The following is an 18,219-nucleotide window of genomic DNA, read 5'->3' on the forward strand; positions in this document are numbered from 1 at the left end:
GAAATGTTTGAAGTCTGATTATAAAAAAGAAACAAAAAATGCCTTGAACATTACATCATACTTGATACTTTAGGCAAAGGAACCTTGTGGGCCAAGCCTCTCATTAGGCAACCTATAGGTAGAACTGTTTTATTATTTTGTTTCTTTGCTATCTTCGGAATCAAACCAAGGGTCTCAGAAACATTAGGTAAGCCCTCTATATTATCATCTCACAAAAAGGAGGTGATATTTTTTATTTTTTAAATTATTTATTAGGATGGGAAAGGTTGTCTCAGTGGTTAAGAGCACAGGCTACTATTTCAGAGGACCTGGATTCGATTCCCAGCACCCACACAGTAGCTCCCAAATGTCTGTAACTCCAGTTCAAGGTGATCTGATATCTTCTTTTGGCCTGAATTGGCATTGTATGTATGTAGCACACACAAATACATACAGGCAAACATCTACATGCATAATATAATTTAAAAAAATGTTGTTTACTTGCTTTTTGTGGTACTAGAAATTGAATCTAGGGACTCAGGTATGCTAGGCAAGTATTCTGTTGCTGCTCTATCCCCAACACAAAAAAAGGTCTGTACACTTTTGGTAATAGAAAATGGACTTAAAAAAATAGGAGAAAGTAATGCCCCTTTAGAGATGCCTACTGTCAATAGGGTGCCTCTAATCTGGACACCTTTCTTCCTCTTAACACTTGTGCTTAAAAAAACCTATTTTAGCTAGGCGTGGTGGTGTACGCCTTTAATCCCAGCACTTGGGAGTCAGAAGCAGGGGGATCTTTTTGTGTTTGAGGCCAGCCTGATCTACAGAGCAAGTTCCAGGACAGCCAGAGCAACACAGAGAAACCCTGTCTTGAAAAACCCAAACCAGTGGCTGCTCCTTCAGAGGTCCTGAGTTCAATTCCATGGTGGCTCACAACCATCTATAACAAGATCTGGTGCCCTCTTCTGGGTAGTACAGGCATACATGCAGACAGAATACTGTATACATAATTAATAAATAAATTAAAAAAAACCCCAAACCTAAACAATCTATTTAAAAGTATCTTTAATAGGGACAGAAGAGATACTCAGCACTTAAGAGCACTTGCTGCTCTTGTAGAAGACCCAGGCTCAGTTCTCAGCAGGTGGCTCACAACTGTTTTTAACTTTTTCCCTTCGAGACAAGGTTTCTCTGTGTAGTTTTGCTCCTTTTCTGGAACTAGCTTTGTAGACCAGGCTGGCCTTGAACTAACAGAGGTCACCTGCCTCTGCTTTTAACTTTAATTTCAGGGAATTCAATATCCTCTTCTGGTCTGCATGGACACCTGCCTGCATGCATGTGGTACACATAAATACAACTGACACAGACACAGACACAAGAAATGAACACATAATCTTAATTTTTTTCCTTTCTTTTTTCCAGTCAATCTTACATTTTTTTAGACTTACTTATTTTATGTGTATGAATGTTTTGGATGCATATATATGTACCACATGTGTGCCTCATGACTTATCAGGTCAGAAGGAGGCATTAGAGTCCCTGAATTGGGGTTCAGTTGTAAGCCAACCTGTGGGTACTGGGAACTGAATCTTAGTCCTCTATAAGAGCAATGAGTACTCATAACCACTGAGCCATTTCTCCAACCCTCAATTACATAAATCCTTTTAAAAGTGTACTAAAATCCCATTCCATTAAAAAGAAAAAGTAGAGGGAATGAAAACTGAGAGTAAAGAGTTAAGTTTAGCTGGGCATGGTGGTACACACCTTTAAATCCCAGAACTCTAGACAGGCAGGAAGATCTCTGTGATCTGTGATGCCAGCCTCGTCTACATAGTGAGTTCCAGTAAAGCAAGGGCTATGTATAGATAGAGACACTGTTTTAAACACCATACCCCCCAAAAAGAGCCCAGTTTAGAGGTGAGTCAGAATGAGGGGACAAGACTTAGGAATTTAATCACAAATTGACATAGTTATGGTACAAAGAAGAAAAACTGAAGCTGGGTGGTAGAGCACACCTTTAATCCCAGCACTCAGGAGGTAGAAGTAGGCGGATCTCTGTGAGTTCTAGGCCAGCCTGGTCTACAGAGGTATTTCAAGGACAGCCTGGTCTACACAAAGAAACCCTGTCTAGGAGGAAAAAAAAAAAGAAGACTGAGTCAGAAGGCTATAAAGGCACTAACTCTGAAGGCTTAGGCATACTAAACTAGAATACAATGTGGAGTCTCAGACAAGCACAAGAAGAAATGCCCATGATGTAACTGGAAATAAGTTTTGTTTTCTGAGATGAGGTCTTACTATGCAGACCAGGCTGGTCTTTTTTTTTTTTTTTTTTCCTTTCTTTGGTTTTTCGAGACAGGGTTTCTCTGTGTAGTTTTAGTGCCTGTCTTAAAGGCATGTGCCACCACTGCCCGGCTACCAGGCTGGTCTGAAACTCAAAGATCTGCTTGTCTTTGCCTGCTGAGTGCTGGGATTAAAGGTGTGCACCAGAGAAGGGATATTTGAGCTCAGAAACAGAACTGACTTGTTGGCTTATTGGGTGGCTGAGGCTCTAGGTAATTTAGAGAGTCAAAGAGAGAAAGCAGAGGAGTCAGAATAAAAGAGTAAAATGTGCAGGATCCTAGAAAATATCTGGACTATTCCTGAAAAGGAAGAGGAAGCTGGGCCTGGTAACATATGCCTTTAACCCAGATGCTGGGAGGTAAAGGCAGGCTAATCTCTTCAGGTTTGAGGCCCTCCTAATCTACAAAGTAAGTTTCAGGGTAGCCAGGGCTAGTAGCAAGATCTTGTCTAGAAAACAAATCAAACCAAAGCAAACAAACAAAGCACAAACAAAAGGAACAGAACAGAAACAGAAAGAGGGCTGAGAAGGAAGCTAAGGAGAGTGGTGTGGAAAGTGTCACAGATGGAGAATGGGCTGCACTTAGAACTGTCTCATCTTAGCTGGCTTAGGCTAGGGTGTCCTTTCTGTTTTATGGCTGATGTCTTAGACACAGATCATTTTATAAATAACCCACTGTATGACATTGAGTAAATACTTCTTATCAATGAGAACAAAAGAAAACAAAATAGAAAATTAGGGGTTCCCTGTACATAGTAGGACATATTTTACATGAGGACACTATATATACAATTACTGAGCTATGACTACAGAAATAAGATGAAATGCCATTCTTTTTTGTTTGTTTGTTTATTTTTTGAGGCAGGGTTTCTCTGTAGCTTTGGAGCCTGTCCTGGACTAGTTCTGTAGCCCAGGCTGGCCTTGAACTCACAGAGATCCGCCTGCTTCTGCCTCCCGAGTGCTGGGATTACAGGCGTGCACCACCACCACCCGGGTGAAATGCCATTCTTTTTTTTTTTTTTTTTTTTCTTTTTGGTGGAGCTGAGGATCAAACCCAGGGCCTTGCGCTTGCTAGGCAAGTACTCTACCACTGAGCTAAATCCCCAACCCCGCTCTTAAACCATAGCTGGTCTCTTACAGACTTACTCTGTCAATAATAATCTCCCTGTTTTATAAACACAACCTCCTCTGCCCCATTCACCCCTCCCCCCTTTTAAAGCTTAACAACAACAAAACCTGTTCAAAGCTCTAATTAAAAATGACTACTTGGGTTGGGGATTTAGCTCAGTGGTAGAGCACTTGCCTAGCAAGTGCAAGGCCCTGGGTTTGGTCCTCAGCTCAAAAACAAAACAAAACAAAACAAAAAAACCCCACTACTTTTGGGGCTGGAGAGATGGCTTAGAGGTTAAGCACACCGACTGCTCTTCCAGAGGTCCTGAGTTCAATTCCCAGCACCACATGGTGGCTCGCAACCATCTATGCCCACTTCTGGCCTGCAAGCATACAAGCAGACAGAACACTGTATATGTAACAAATAAAATAAATCTTTAAAAAAAAAAATGACTACTTTTAGCTAGGCATGGTGGTGTACAACTTTAACCCCAGCATTTGGGAGGCAGATACAAGAGAATTTCTGAGTTGAGGCTAGCCTATTCTATAAGTGAGTTCCAGGACAGTCAGGGCTACAAGAAACCCTGTCTTGAAAAACAAAAACAAGCAAATGAAAGTTACTTTTCTTCTGCTCATGAACCTTTGTCCCTTTTTTTCTCCTTTCCTTTCAAGGTCTCAAATATCCTCTTGTTATAAACACCAAACAGAAGCCCAAGAATTCAAACCCAGCCATCACAAAGCTTGGTAGACTTAACCTTTTTCTCTGAGCTAGTCACATCCTGCCTTTGGCAGTCATCTCTCATTAGAACCACAATAAGCATCATCATCATCTCTCTTCAAACTTACCTTCGCTGTGTTTAATAATCCCTAAAGTAGATTAATACCCCACTTTCCTGCTACCTTAAAAAACAGTGTTGAGGCCAGGCAGTGGTGGTGCATGCCTTTAATCCCAACATTTGGGAGGCAGAGGCATAAGGATCTCAGTGGGTTCGAGGCCAACAGGATGGCTAGGACTGTTACATAGAAAAAAGTGTTGAAGGCGAATTGGTCTCTCATCTACTAGGCAGTCTTATTTCCTGTCACTTGGCAACATACTCCAACTGTCTAGCTGTCAAATCACATGTCAATCATGAGCTCTTTAAAAAAAGAAAAAAATCCTGTTGTACATAGGTTTCTCCAACTGAAACATTCTCCTACTCCCTTCATTACAGCTTTCCTATGAGACACATCATTACTTAAGTCTTCTCTACTTTGTGTACTTAGAGCCAATGATAATGTATGGTTTGTCCACTTGGATATTCCTTACACTTAGTACAGTGGCAATACATCACAGATAATCAGCAGACTTGATGTAATTATGGGGTATACAACAACTGTTTGACTGGAAACGAACAGGAAGTTAAAAGGTCATGTATCAATGGATGGAACTAGAAAATATCATCCTGAGTGAGGTAAACCAAACCCAGAAGGACAAACATGGTATGCACTCACTCATAAGTGGATACTAGATATAAAGCAAAGAATAATCAGACTGCAACCCACAGAACAGGGAGGCTACATAGCAGGGGGGACCCTAGGATGACTGTGGTTTATAATAAATTTTGGTTTTACTCAATCACTGGGCAAGCCTCAGTGAAACATTTCACTATTAGGATGAGAATTTGTACTGTATCAAGCTGATAATAGAAAAATAAATAAATTAAATAAAAATGAAAAAAAAAAAAGAGGGCATGTATTTCTAGCAGCCAACCAATTACTTTAGTATGCAATTATGAGAATGGAGATTCCAAGAGAAATAGTCTAAGAATGTGACATTATCAGGTTCATAATCCAGAGTTTCGACGACAGGCTTTCAGGAGCAAAAGTACTTTAGCTATCCAACCTTCTATGAGAACATACATATTTTCAGTGTAAAGACAAGAGGGTCAAACAGCCATGGTGGATCTTATACTCCAGGAGTACAGACAAAACTGACTTCTAATAACCTCACATTTCCCTGAGAGAGAAAGCAGTAAAGCATTTGCAGAAGATAGTTCTATCATTACATCTCAAGGCCGTGGCTGATTATCTGTCATACCTGTCAGTTTCCCTGGAGTATTTAATCCGTTTCCTTTCTGGAGAATCAAAAGATTGGAGCTTTTCCCTTCGATCATTTCCTCTTTCTTTAAACCTTCCCTGCGGAGAACAGAAGAATAGACCTGAGGTTTCCACCTAAGAGAATGGTTGCGAAGGGGAAGCTCTACCCTGTTCCTGATACTTTTTGGGGAAGGGGGTGTTTAAGATTAGGAATACAGGATTTTGCTATGTTCATAGGCTGAGATCATGCTATCTTCTCCCTTCAGCCTCCCAAGTGCTACCACCTGTGCATAGGCTTTATTATTATGTTTTCTCTGAGACAGGATCTTACCTCATAGCTTAGGTTGGTCTTAATTTCACTGAATTTCTCCTGCCTCAACCTCAAAGCACAGGAACTAAGGAGAGAGCCAGCATTCCTAGCTTTTTTTCTAATTTTTAAAAATAAACTTAAAAAATTTGAAAGCTAGGCATAACACCTTTAATCCCAGCACCTGGGAGGCAGAGGCAGGCAGATCTTTATGAGTCCAAGGCCAGCCTAGTCTACAAAGCAAGTTCCAGGACAGCCAGAGCTACAATAGTAAGACCCTGCCGTGGAAGTAAAGAAAAAAAAGAAAAATTGAGATAGGATCTCACTGTGGTCCTGGCTATCCTAGAACCAGGGTGGCCTTGGACTCACAGAAATCCAGTTTCCTCTGCCTCCTTACTGCTCAGATTAAGTCACCATGACAGGCAATCTATTTATTTTTGGTTTCTTGAGACAGGGTTTCTTTGGTAGGCTTGGCTGTCCTGGAACTAGCTCTGTAGACCAGGCTGGCCTCGAACTCAGAGATCCACCTACCTCTGACTCCTGAGTGCTGGGATTAAAGGCATATGCTACAATCGCCCAGCCCAGTAATTTATTTTTAATTATATGTATATGTGTGGGTCTCTGTGTGTGATGTATGTGAGTATAAGTGCCTGTAGAGACCAGAGGTTTTAGATCCTCCTGGGGGGTGGAATTATAAGTGCCTCACATGGGTGCTGGAAATTGAACCTAGGTCCTCTGTAACAGCAGTAAGCTCTCTTACCCATCTCTCTATCCCCCATAAACGTATTTTTTGTTTTTAAAGCTATTTTCCCCCCAGACAGGGTTTCTCTGTGTAGTGTTGGTGCCTGTCCTGGATCTTGCTCTGTAGACCAGGTTGGCCTCGAACTCACAGAGATCCACCTGGCTCTATAAATGTATTCTTAATCATCATATAACATTTGCCTGGGTTAGCTGGGAAGTGGTGGTGCACATCTTTAATCCCAGCACTCAGGAGGCAGAGGCAGGCAGATCTACAGAGGGATTTCCAGGACTGCCAGGGTTACACAGAGAAACCTTGTCTCAAAAAACAAAAAGATTTGCCTGAGGCTAGTAGTGGGCTCTGCAACTGGAGCAGTGAGTCTGCCTAACTGTGCAGTTTAGGAAGGTAGTCCATTTGGTTTTCATACTAAGTTACTTTCTCCAATTCAGCCTTTAAAATAGTGAAAGATATTTCAATAGCCCTATCTAACAATGCTTCATTTAATCATTTAATTATTTATCTATCTATCTATCTATTTATTTAAATTTCAAGACAGGGTTTCTCTGCATAGCCTTGGATATCCTAGAACTCCCTCTGTAGACCAGGATGGCCTCTGTCTCCCAAGTGCTGGGATTAAAAGAGTGCATTACCTCCTCCTGGCAATCTTTCAGTTTTTCTTTTATTTTTAAAAATTATTTATTATATATACAGTGTTCTGTCCACATGTATGCCTCATGCCAGAAGAGGGGGAATCAGGTCGCATTATAGATGGTTGTGAGCCACCATGTGGGTGCTGGGAATTGAACTCAGGACCTTTGGAAAAACAGTTAGTGCTCTTAATCTCTGGGCCACATCTCCAGCCCAATCCTTTACTTTTTCAAGTGATTTAAAAACTGAAGAGGTGCTGGGCATGGTGGTGCATGTTTTTAATCCCAGCACTCGGGAAACAGAGGCAGGCAGATCTTTGAAGCCTACCTGGTCTATAGAGAGAGTTCCAGGACAGCCAGGATGGTTTCACAGAGAAACCTTGTCTTTAAAAACAAACAAACAACAAAAACAGAATAGGGAATAAGAATGCTATTTGTCTAACACACCTAGAGAACCTAACATAACCTTAAAACAAAACAAAACAAAACAAAACAAAACAAATTTACAAAGGTATAATTTATTAGCAGGGCTGGTGAAATGATTCAGTGGTTAAGAGCACTGGCTGCTCTCCCAGAGGAAATGAGTTCAATTCCCAGCACCCGCATGGTGGCTCACAATTATCTGTAATGAGATCTGGTGCCCTGTTCCAGCGTGCAGGTGTACATGAAGATAGAGCAGTCAAGTTTTAAAAAAAAAAAAAAAAAAAAAAAAAAAAAAAAAAAAAAAGAAACTCACCCTTAATATAGAATGAGAGTTTTGAAAAATGTATATATCATATTTTGGGGCCTCTTTTCTTTATGTCTTTCTGTAAGAAGGGATCAGTACAATATACAAAGTAAACACCATGGGGGGAAACTTGGAGCAAAGTGAGTAACTGTTCACCAAAGTTTACCTCCCGTTCTCTCCTTTCCAGATAGGCTAGCTCTTGCTCTGACTGTTTTATCTTCCGGTGGATTTCCAGGTTTTGCTGAGAAAAGAAGAAATTTTATGAGTATAGGTCTAGGAAAAACAACATAGCAGTTCTAGAAATGCTTCTAGGCCTTTCCCAAAAGGTGCTTAGGGCTATAAGTAAGTATTTTATTTTGACTGACTTTTTTTTTTTTTTCAAGACAGGGTTTCTCTGTGTAGCTTTGGCTGTCCTGGAACTCGCTCTGTAGCCCAGGCTGGCCTCGAACTCACAGAGATCTGCCTGCCTCTGCCTCCCGAGTGCTGGGATTACAGGCGTGCGCCATCACTGCCCGGCTGGTTTATCTTTTACTTAAGGTAAAAGTAATGGGAGAGAGGGTATGGACAATCCAAAAAAGAAAACCACATGCCCCACCCACTGTCTACTACTTTCTAACCCATCATCCCCAACCACTAGAGAGACACTCTTCCACAGGCCTAGAGAAATATTAAAAAGGAGCACCAAGGCTCTAAAAGAACAAAAACTCTTCTGAGAGTCCCACATTCCTTGAGCATGGTCTTACTACACAAGTCTTCAGGCATGTATATAAAACACTGTGAGTTCAAAATAGTTCTTGTATGGAGATGCAGATGGTTGTTTTGGACAACTCCAAGGAAAGGAAAAGTGCTACAGCACATGGTCTTAAGGCCAGTTCAGTTTATAGATCACCAGATCTCTGGTGCCTCCTTCCAACAACTACTTTTTAATCTCTTTTCCCGTTACTAGCATTTTTGTAGGAGCTGAAATTCAAATGGGTCAGTTTGATGACTTAGAATTCCTGCAGGTCACAGATACTTAGGAAGTAGTTTATTCCAAGGATCATTAAGAGGAATTTCTCAGACTCCTAGAAGCTTTGTGAAGTCTCCAGGGACAAGCAATACATTTAGTATCAAAAGTAGGGCTTCTCAGATTTTGGCTAACAAAGACTTTTGGTTCTGTACTGAGAGAAGTTTAATTTAGTTCCTTTCTATCTTATCTTGCAACATCTGCTAAGGAGTATGAAAAATTATTCTCAGAACATGAGCCCATCTGAAGTTTTTATTGCTTTATAATTTGGCTCCTTGGTAAGACTAAGGGGAAAATCATTGTATGTCATGTTAATGCCCACTAAACAACTAGTATATTTGCAACTTAAGGAATAATCACTACATGAAGATAGAAGCCTGGTTCGCCTATGGGGATAACAACACATTATCATAGCTGGGGAGAACCAGGAGAAGCTAACAAGTATCAAAGAAGAGAAGGAGCTTACCTGAGTCACAACTATTAGCTAATGGGAAATTATCTTTCTATCTACAAGTTCTTTTCTTCCTACACAGCTTATGTATTCGGTTCCATAGTTATGTTGCTTTTATTGGAAACAGATAAATATTAATTTATTTATTTAGGGCTTATTGTTGTTGTTTTTAAAGATTTATTTATTTATTATTATATATGCAGAAGAGGGCATCAGATTTCATTACAGATGGTTGTGAGCCACCATGTGGTTGCTGGGAATTGAACTCAGGACCTCTGGAAGAGCAGTCAGTGTGCTTAACCTCTGAGCCATCTCTCCAGCCTTTATTTTGGTTTTTTGAGACAGGGATTCCCTGTGTAGCCTTGGCTGTCCTGGAACTCACTCTGTAGACCAGGCTGCCTCGAACTCACAGAGATCTATCCGGCTCTGCTTCCAAGTGCTGGCATCAAAGACGTACGCCACCACCACCACCCAGCTTATTTATTTATTTATTTTAAATAGAATTAATATGTATGAATGTTTTGCCTGCACATATGTATGTGCACCATGTGCATGCAGTACCCATGGGGTCAACAAAAGGGTGGAGGTCAGAAGAGGACACTGGAACTGCACTTATAGTCTTATAAGGTCACCATATGGTATTGGGAACTGAACTCAGGTCCTCTGGAAGAAGCAGCAAGTGCTCTTTTTTTTTTTTTTTTTCCTTTTCTTTTTTTTATTTTTTGGTTTTTCGAGACAGGGTTTCTCTGTAGCTTTGGAGGCTGTCCTGGACTAGCTCTGTAGACAGGCAGGCCTGGAACTCACAGAAATCCACCTGCCTCTGCCTTCCAAGTGCTGGGATTACAGGCGTGTGCCACCACCGTCCGGGAACAGCACGTGCTCTTACCTGCTGCAATATCTCTCCAATTCTACGCAAAACTTCATAACGTACAACAATTCATGAATTGAAAAATGGAAGAATAATCAGTAAAATAGCTCAGTGGGTAGAGGTGCTTGTTATATAAGCCTGGGTGACCTGATACACAAAACTCATGTAAAGATGGAAGGAGAGAGATGAGTTGACCACATAGTCCTCTGACTTCCACATATGTGCCCTGGAACACTAGAGCCAGACACTTATCATGTACACACAAATTGAGATGATAAAAACAAAGGAGGTTTAAATGTCTTCATTCCCATCAATGGTAAGAGCCAAAGATTGAAAAGGCAATGGACTCTTCCTGAAATACCTTGTGCAGGTCTGATAGCTGTTGGTGTTTGATAAGAACTTCTTTATTGGGAAACTGCCTCCTGCAGAGCAGACAAGCCAGTTTATTCCAGTCAGTGAGCTTGTCTTCTTCATTCTCTTTCTTGGTCTGCTCCTCCCGCTGCTGAGGCTGTGCTGTACGAAGTTGCACAGGAGGGGCCTGTTCCTCTTCCTCTTCTTCCTCATAGTCACTGTCTCCTCCATATTCACCCAGGAGACCAATTAATGGGTTTACCACCTTAGGCTAGAAGGAAAAAGTCAGGGCTTATAAAAAAAAAAAAAATTTAACCTACACTTGGGAATATTCTGATAAGGCTATCTCCTCTCTTTGTTCTAACTGATTGGGTTTGGAACACATCCACTATCTATGCTGTTCTGGAAGCGGCACAGCTGAGCTTGACTTTGTAAAGGCCAGGAAAACATGGTATAGAAAAGAACTGACAGCTGGACGCTGGTGGCGGACGCCTTTAATCCCAGCACTCGGGAGGCAGAGCCAGGCGGATCTTTTTGAGTTTGAGTTGAGCCTGGTCTACAGAGTGAGATCTAGGACAGGCACCAACACTAAGAAAGAAAAGAACTGACAGGACCATACCTTAACAAGGAAACAGGAGGAGCAGAGAGATGGCTCACTGGGTGAATGTAAGCCTGACTAACAGAATTAAATCCCTGAAACTCACATAATGGTAGAAGGAGAGAACCAATTCCATAAAGTTGTTCTTTAACTTTGTGCATGCAAACACAAACACACACACACACACACACACACACACACACACACACACACACACACAAGGAGGAGCCAATACCCAGTGTGATGAGAAACAACCCACAAAGTAAAGGAAAAGAAGTCAGACAACAGCCTCTGACTAGCCAGTCACAGCCCTGCTGTCAGGGAGCAAATTTTCCTGCTATTTACACTAGAGGAATCCTTACTTGGGATACAGAGAGAGTCAAAAGACCAAAACCAGACAGAGGCAGGAGCCTTTGGGGTTCCTTTCCCTCCCAGACCAGCCCATGACATCAGAATTAGCCTTACTGGAGGGGGGCTCTCTTCCTTCTTCACAGTAGGAGGCAGGGGCTTCTTAAAAACATCTTCTGGGGGGGACTTCTCCTCACTGGTACTTTCTTGAAACTGACCAACAACAAAGGTAATTTTTTTTATGATAATTACTAATAAAAACTTGGTTAATGAGTTAGTTTTGTTAAAATCAGCCTGGTTTTCCAAATCTATAAACATCTGCAACATTATAGTTATTTTGAAATACAGAACCTTTAAAAGTGTAACATTTGAGCCTGGAGTAGATAAGCAGTAGACCACTTACCTGGCATGTGAAAGGACCTGAGTAAAACACTCAGCACCAACAAATAAACACCCAAAGAAACATTAGTGTAATTTGTGTGTCTACAACAATTTAGGCACCAGATGAGGTTTTTTTTTTTTTTTTTTGAGCTGAGGCTCGAACCCAGGGCCTTGCGCTTGCTAGGCAAGCACTCTACCACTGAGCTAAATCCCCAACCGAGATGAGGTATTAATATACAGCATTATTTTATTCAACCTTTACTTACAACTCTCCTAGATTCTAGCAGGCATTATTACTCTCAAAAGGATTAAGAATATGTTAGACCTGGAGACAGAACCTAAACATAAAGGCAGCATGATTTTAAAGTTTAAGTTCTTAGAGGCACAAAAAAGACAAAGATAAGTCTCTTTTTCTTTTTCTGTATTTAGACAAATGGAAATACCAGGAAGGGGAAAAGAAGTTACAAACTGAACCTCAAACCAATTCATTAATTTTCACTAATACATAACTGATATGCGGTGACCCAGGTGCGTTGGCGTATGATTTTAATCACAGCACTTAGGATGCAGAAACAGGTAGTTCGAGGCCAGCCTGGGTCTACAGAGTGAGTTCCAGGACAGCTAGAACTACACAGAAAAACCCTGTCTCAAAAAATAAACAAAATAAAACAAACAAAAAAAGTGAAACATTATAGTAAAGATTAGGAAAGACCAATAATGAGGGACTGAAGGAGGTACGGTTTTAATGTGAATTTACCATGTCACATTATTCTAACAAAATAGTATAAATATGAAAATTACTTATGACAAAACAGAACGTGAATTAAAAACTGTAAGCCGGGCAGTGGTGGCACACACCTTTAATCCCAGCACTCGGGAGGCAGAGGCAGGCGGATCTCTGTGAGTTCTAGGCTCGCCTGGGCAACAGAGTGAGCACCAAGAAAGGTGCAAAGCTACACAGAGAAATCCTGTCTCGAAAAACCAAAACAAACAAACAACCAAAAATCAAAACCAAACAACCAAAAAATAAAAAATGGAGGGCTAGCAAGATGGCTTAGTAAGTAAAGGCATTTGCTGACAAGACTAGTGACCTGAGTTCAATTCCTGAGACCCACCTGGTAGGAGAGAGCTGACTCCTAAAACTTGTTCCCTGGCTTCTACATACCAGGTGTCATCCCCCTGAATATATAAAGCTAAATAAATAAACAAATAAATAAATAAAATAAATAAGGAAGGAAGGAAGGAAGGAAGGAAGGAAGGAAGGAAAGGAAGGAAGGAAGGAAGGGCTATTCTTGTTACAATTAAAACAAGAGAAGTGTACATACAGAATCACACACTAAAAGGACAATAGGCTGGCAGGATAGCTCAGCAAGTAACCCAACGTCAATTCCCAGAGCCCATATAAAGCTGGAAGGGGGCACCAACTCTACAACGCTGTCCTTTGACCACCACATATATGTATGCAATGAATGTACATCCATGGTTGTGTGCCCCCAGTAAGTTTAAAAAAAAACAACTGGGCTGGGAGTAGTGGCATGCACTTTTAACCTTAGTATCCAGGAGGCAGAAGCAGGTGGATCTATGAGTCTAAAGTCAGCTTGGTCTACATAGAGGGTTCTAGGCAAACCAGGGCTGTATAGTTAGACTGTGTCACATTAAAAAAAAAAAGGGGTGGGGTTGGGGATTTGGCTCAGGGGTAGAGTGCTTGCCTAGTAAGCACAAGGCCCTGGGTTCGATCCTCAGCTCCATAAAAAGAAAAAAAAAAAAAAAAAAGGCTGTTGGGACTTGAGCTGAGTCACTAAAAAATAACATTTTAAAAATTTGCCGGGCGGTGGTGGCGCATGCCTGTAATCCCAGCACTCGGGAGGCAGAGGAAGGCGGATCTCTTTGAGTTTGAGGTCAGCCTGGGCTACAGAATGAGTTCCAGGAAAGGCTCCAAAGCTACACAGAGAAACTTTGACTCAAAAAACCAATAAACAAACAAACGAACAAATAAAAATTTTGTGTCTATGTCTGCATGTACACAATGACTTGAACATGAAGGTCAGAGGACAATTTGCTGGAATGGTTTTTCTCTTTTCACCACATGGGTCCTGAGGGTCAAATCCATGCCACCAGGCTTGGCAGGAAACACTTCTACTCACCTAGCAATCTTGCCAGCCCTTGGTTTGTTTTTGTTTTTATTTTTTATTATTTATTTTCCCCTGAGACAGGGTTTCTCTGTGTAACAGCTCTGGCTGTCTTGGAACTCACTCTGTAGACCAGGCTGGCCTCGAACTTACAGAGATCTGTCTGCCTCTGCTTCCTGAATGTGTTTTTTAATTTTTGAAATAAGGCCCTAGTTGGCCTGGAACTTTTGGCAATCCTCCTGCCCCTCAAATAACTTGAGTTAGTGTTACCATTTGTAAAAAGAGAGCTACCATATATAGGGAAAAAGGTAAGGGGACTACTAGACCAAAAAAAAAAATGTAAGGTTTTTTTTTTTTTTTTTTTTTGAGATCAGGTCTTTACTCAGCAATGGTTGCTCTGGAACTCACTATGTAGACTAGGCTAACCTTGAACTCAAGAGATCCACCTACCTCTGGAGGGCTGAGATAAAAGGTATTCACCACCATGTCTGACCTAAATTGTTTTTGAAAAGATTTCTATTTATTATATGTATTTAAGTGTTTTGCCTGCATGGGGTGTGTATGTGTGTGTGTGTGCGTGTGCATGTGCGTGTGGTTGAGCACATATATCATGTGCATGCTCAGTGACCTCAGAGGCCAGAAGAGGATGTTAGATCCCCAGAGATGGGGTTATAAGCTGACTTGTGTATGCTAGGAACTGAACCCAGGTCCTGCAAGTGCTCTTAATCACTAAGTCATCTCTCCAGATGCTAAAGCAGTGTTTTTCAGCCCATGGGTTGATTCCATTGAGGTCTACCAACCCTTTCACATGGGTCACCTAAGACCTCAGAAAACACAGACATTTACATTATGATTCATAACAGTAGCAAAATTAGTTATGAAGTAACAATGAAAATAGTTTTATGGTTGGGAGAGCACCACAACATGAGGAACTGTATTAAAGGGTCATGTTAGGAAGATTGAGAACTTCTGCCTTAGAGTATTTTTTAAAAAGTATTTTTTGGTGTATATGGGTATTTTGCCTCTATGTATGTCTGTGCATCACATGTCTGGTCCCAAGGAGGTCAGAATATAGAGTTCTGTCTGCTGGAATTGGAGTTACAGGCAGTTGTGAGCCGCCAGGTGGGTTTTGGGAATTGAAATTGGATCCTCTGGAAGAGCAGTCAGTCAGTGGTCTTACCTCACACACACACACACACACTTTTTTTGGTTTTTCCAGACAGCTTTCCTAGAACTCACTCTATAGCCCAGGTGGTCCTCGAACTCACAGAGATCCACCTGCCTCTGCCTCTGCCTCCTGAGTGCTGTGATTAAAAGCATGCACCACCACCGCCCAGCTCCCTAGAGAATTTTTAAAGTGACTTTTTACCTTAACCCTAGACCCCCTCTGTTCATAACGCCTCTATTTTATTTTACATGTAACCATGTAATAACGGAGAGCAGACTAACAAGTTGACTGACCTTTGCCACTCCTCTGTCTTTTCTCTCTTTGCTATCTCTTTTAGATGCTTCTTTCTTGCTACTTGACTTTCCTTGATTGGTAGATTTCTTTTCCTTGATCTCTTCTTCCTCTGGTGACTCAGGGTCCTGGGGCACATAGACTTCTTGCTGTGATACAGTATGAAAGAATTAAGTCTATAGAATGCTTGGTTTTCCAGAATCTCAGGTTTAAGGAACACAGCTCCCTTCAAGGGAATAGAACGACTCTTTTAGAAGCTGAAGAACCCATAACATCTAAGAACACATTTTAGGGGCTAGTATGTATTTAGGCCACCAATTATACACTGTTCCCAGAGCAGTACTGTTCTTACCTGTAATGCCACAGGGCACTGATTTTTCATACAGGCAACAGTTCAGATTCCATAAACTTTCCACTTTTCAAGCAATGAGCATCCAGAGAATCCAGAGGATAAAATACTCAGAGTAACACATTATGGGTACTTTTCTCAAAAGAATTACTGACAGAGTAAATAAAGCAAAAAAACTAACCTGGGTGTTGGGGTCATAGTAAGTTCCTGCCAAGGGGTCATAATAGTAGCCAGTAGCAGAATCATATATGTAACAGTCAGAGGATGCTACATGGAATAAAATCAGAGCCAGCATTAGTTCCTGTCCAACAAAATTGTTACTGAGGACTTACCAAGAATGAAGCAAAATTAGGGAATTAGGGTGGCCAATTCAAAGAGGTGTAGAGCCTATACAAGGTATATTCTCCTTGGGTGAGTGCTCCAGTTAACAGTCTTTTTGCTACAATTTTTTACCACACAGGTTTTGTGTGGCAATGACTAGCCAGTCAAGATAAAAAAAAAAAAAGAGAAAAATAAAATAAAAATTACTTACACTGTTGCCCTTGTCGATTTGTATCTGAGGACCAGTCTGAATTTCTGTTTCCTCCTCTCCTATCTCGGAAGTATTTTTTACCCTAGCAGAGAAAGTGAAGTTAGAATTATGGAACTGTACAACAGTCATTAACCTTAACAGCCATCCTTTTAACCACCTGAAGGTTTTTTAAAAGGACATTCTCCATATGTTAAATCCTACCTGATAGTAATGCATGTGGTCAGAATGGTCCCCAGAATCATTTCTGCAACATAAAACATGAAAAGACTGACTAAAAGGTATCTGAGGAATGCTTAAACCTACAGATTCACTGAAAAACTATCTTCCTCATTGTGTAGGAAATAACAAGCAGGTTGGGTGATCCAAATACCTGAGTGGAACAGTGGCGAGAGTCAGGTAGAGTAGTAATTTTTTGGAGCAAAACAAACGACTAAGTAGAGGTGCTAGAGCAAAAGCCACCCCATCTCTGTAAACTCTTCTCTCTGAGGAGTTATCTCCCAGTCAACACTTTTTGGTTAAGATGAGTAAAGAAGTAAAGATGAACTGCATTAGACATTCTAGGATGATTGTGTTTTGGACAGTGGGAAGACTGTATATTTATTTAGGATTCTAAAGAATGAGACAAAATGAGAGGTTCACCCACCCCATCCCTGAATATTTAAACATACCAGCCAGGTGTGTTGGCTCATGGCTGTAACCTCTGCACTATGAAGGCTGAGGCAGGGGGAATGCTGTGACTCTGAGGCTACCCTGGACCAGTATGGGCTATAACATGAGATTTTGCCTCAAAAATCAAAACTCTTTCTGGGCAGTGACGATGACACACACCTTTAATACCAGTACTTGGGAGGCAGAGGCAGGCGGATCTCTGAGAATTCAAGGCCAGCCTGGTATACAAAATAAGTTCCAGAAAAGCCCAGGCTGTTACACAGAGAAACTCTGTCTCAAAACCAGACCCCTCAAAAAACATAAAACAGGGGTTGGGGATTTAGCTCAGTGGTAGAGCGCTTGCTAGGGGTTCAGTCCTCAGCTCTGGCAAAAAACCAAAAATCAAAAAAAAACCACAAAACAAAACAAGGGGGCTGGAGAGATGATTCAGCGGTTAAGAGCACTGGCTGTTCTTCCAGAGGTCCTGAGTTCAATTCCCAGCAACCACATGGTGGCTCACAACCATCTGTAATGAGATCTGGCGCCCTCTTCTGGCATGCAGGCAGAACACTGTACACATAATAAATAAATCTTAAAGCAAAACAAAACAAAAACCAAAGACCAAAAACCAAACCAACCTGGAAATAATATTCATTCATTCATTCGTTCGTTCATTTATTTAGGGACAAGGTCTCACTATGGAGACTTAGCTGGCCTGGCACTTGCTATGAGATTAGGTGGGCCTTGATCTCATAGAGATCTACCTGCCTCTTCTTCCTTAGTACTGGAATTAAAGGACTATGATATCATGCTCAGGTGGAAATACTATTTAAAAATGAAAACAATTCTATAGTCAGAATAAAGCACACTACAGAAAAAAGAAAATGCATAAACATGTAATAGAAACATCTCATGTTGGGAAGTCACAATGACCTACTATTTGTCTCTAAGCCAGGAAGAGCAGTTTCTTCCCTAAAACTGAAGTAAGGCCTTACCTTCGTTTTCCAGTAGCCAGGTTTACAGCTACCATCTTGCCATCAATGCTAAATGGTGGATCAAGGTTCTGCAAAATCTTCACTACTCGAAGAGCTTCCTAAAGAACCAAGGACAAACTTGAATTCAAAGAGAGAAAAGGCTACAACATCGTTACAAAAAGAGCTGAACATAGATTTCCCT

At 41.1% G+C, this 18,219-nt stretch overlaps 1 protein-coding gene across 8 annotated transcripts in view; it reads right to left on the minus strand.

Annotated features, from left to right (window-relative positions):
• Rbm6 (RNA binding motif protein 6) overlaps nt 1-18,219 on the minus strand; it is a 124,680-nt gene that overhangs the window by 1,527 nt on the left and 104,934 nt on the right. For all 8 annotated transcript variants that reach the window (XM_036192597.1, XM_036192598.1, XM_036192593.1 and 5 more), the window contains 9 exons: nt 18,039-18,136; nt 16,597-16,639; nt 16,396-16,477; nt 16,045-16,130; nt 15,517-15,663; nt 11,663-11,758; nt 10,610-10,870; nt 8,090-8,164; nt 5,505-5,602 (listed from right to left, as the gene is read on the minus strand). In XM_036192597.1, the coding sequence (XP_036048490.1) occupies nt 5,505-5,602; nt 8,090-8,164; nt 10,610-10,870; nt 11,663-11,758; nt 15,517-15,663; nt 16,045-16,130; nt 16,396-16,477; nt 16,597-16,639; nt 18,039-18,136 (986 nt within the window). The remainder of the gene's footprint in view (nt 1-5,504; nt 5,603-8,089; nt 8,165-10,609; nt 10,871-11,662; nt 11,759-15,516; nt 15,664-16,044; nt 16,131-16,395; nt 16,478-16,596; nt 16,640-18,038; nt 18,137-18,219) is intronic.

The sequence above is a fragment of the Onychomys torridus genome, chromosome 7, assembly GCF_903995425.1.
Source record: "Onychomys torridus chromosome 7, mOncTor1.1, whole genome shotgun sequence".
Taxonomy (NCBI): domain Eukaryota; kingdom Metazoa; phylum Chordata; class Mammalia; order Rodentia; family Cricetidae; genus Onychomys; species Onychomys torridus.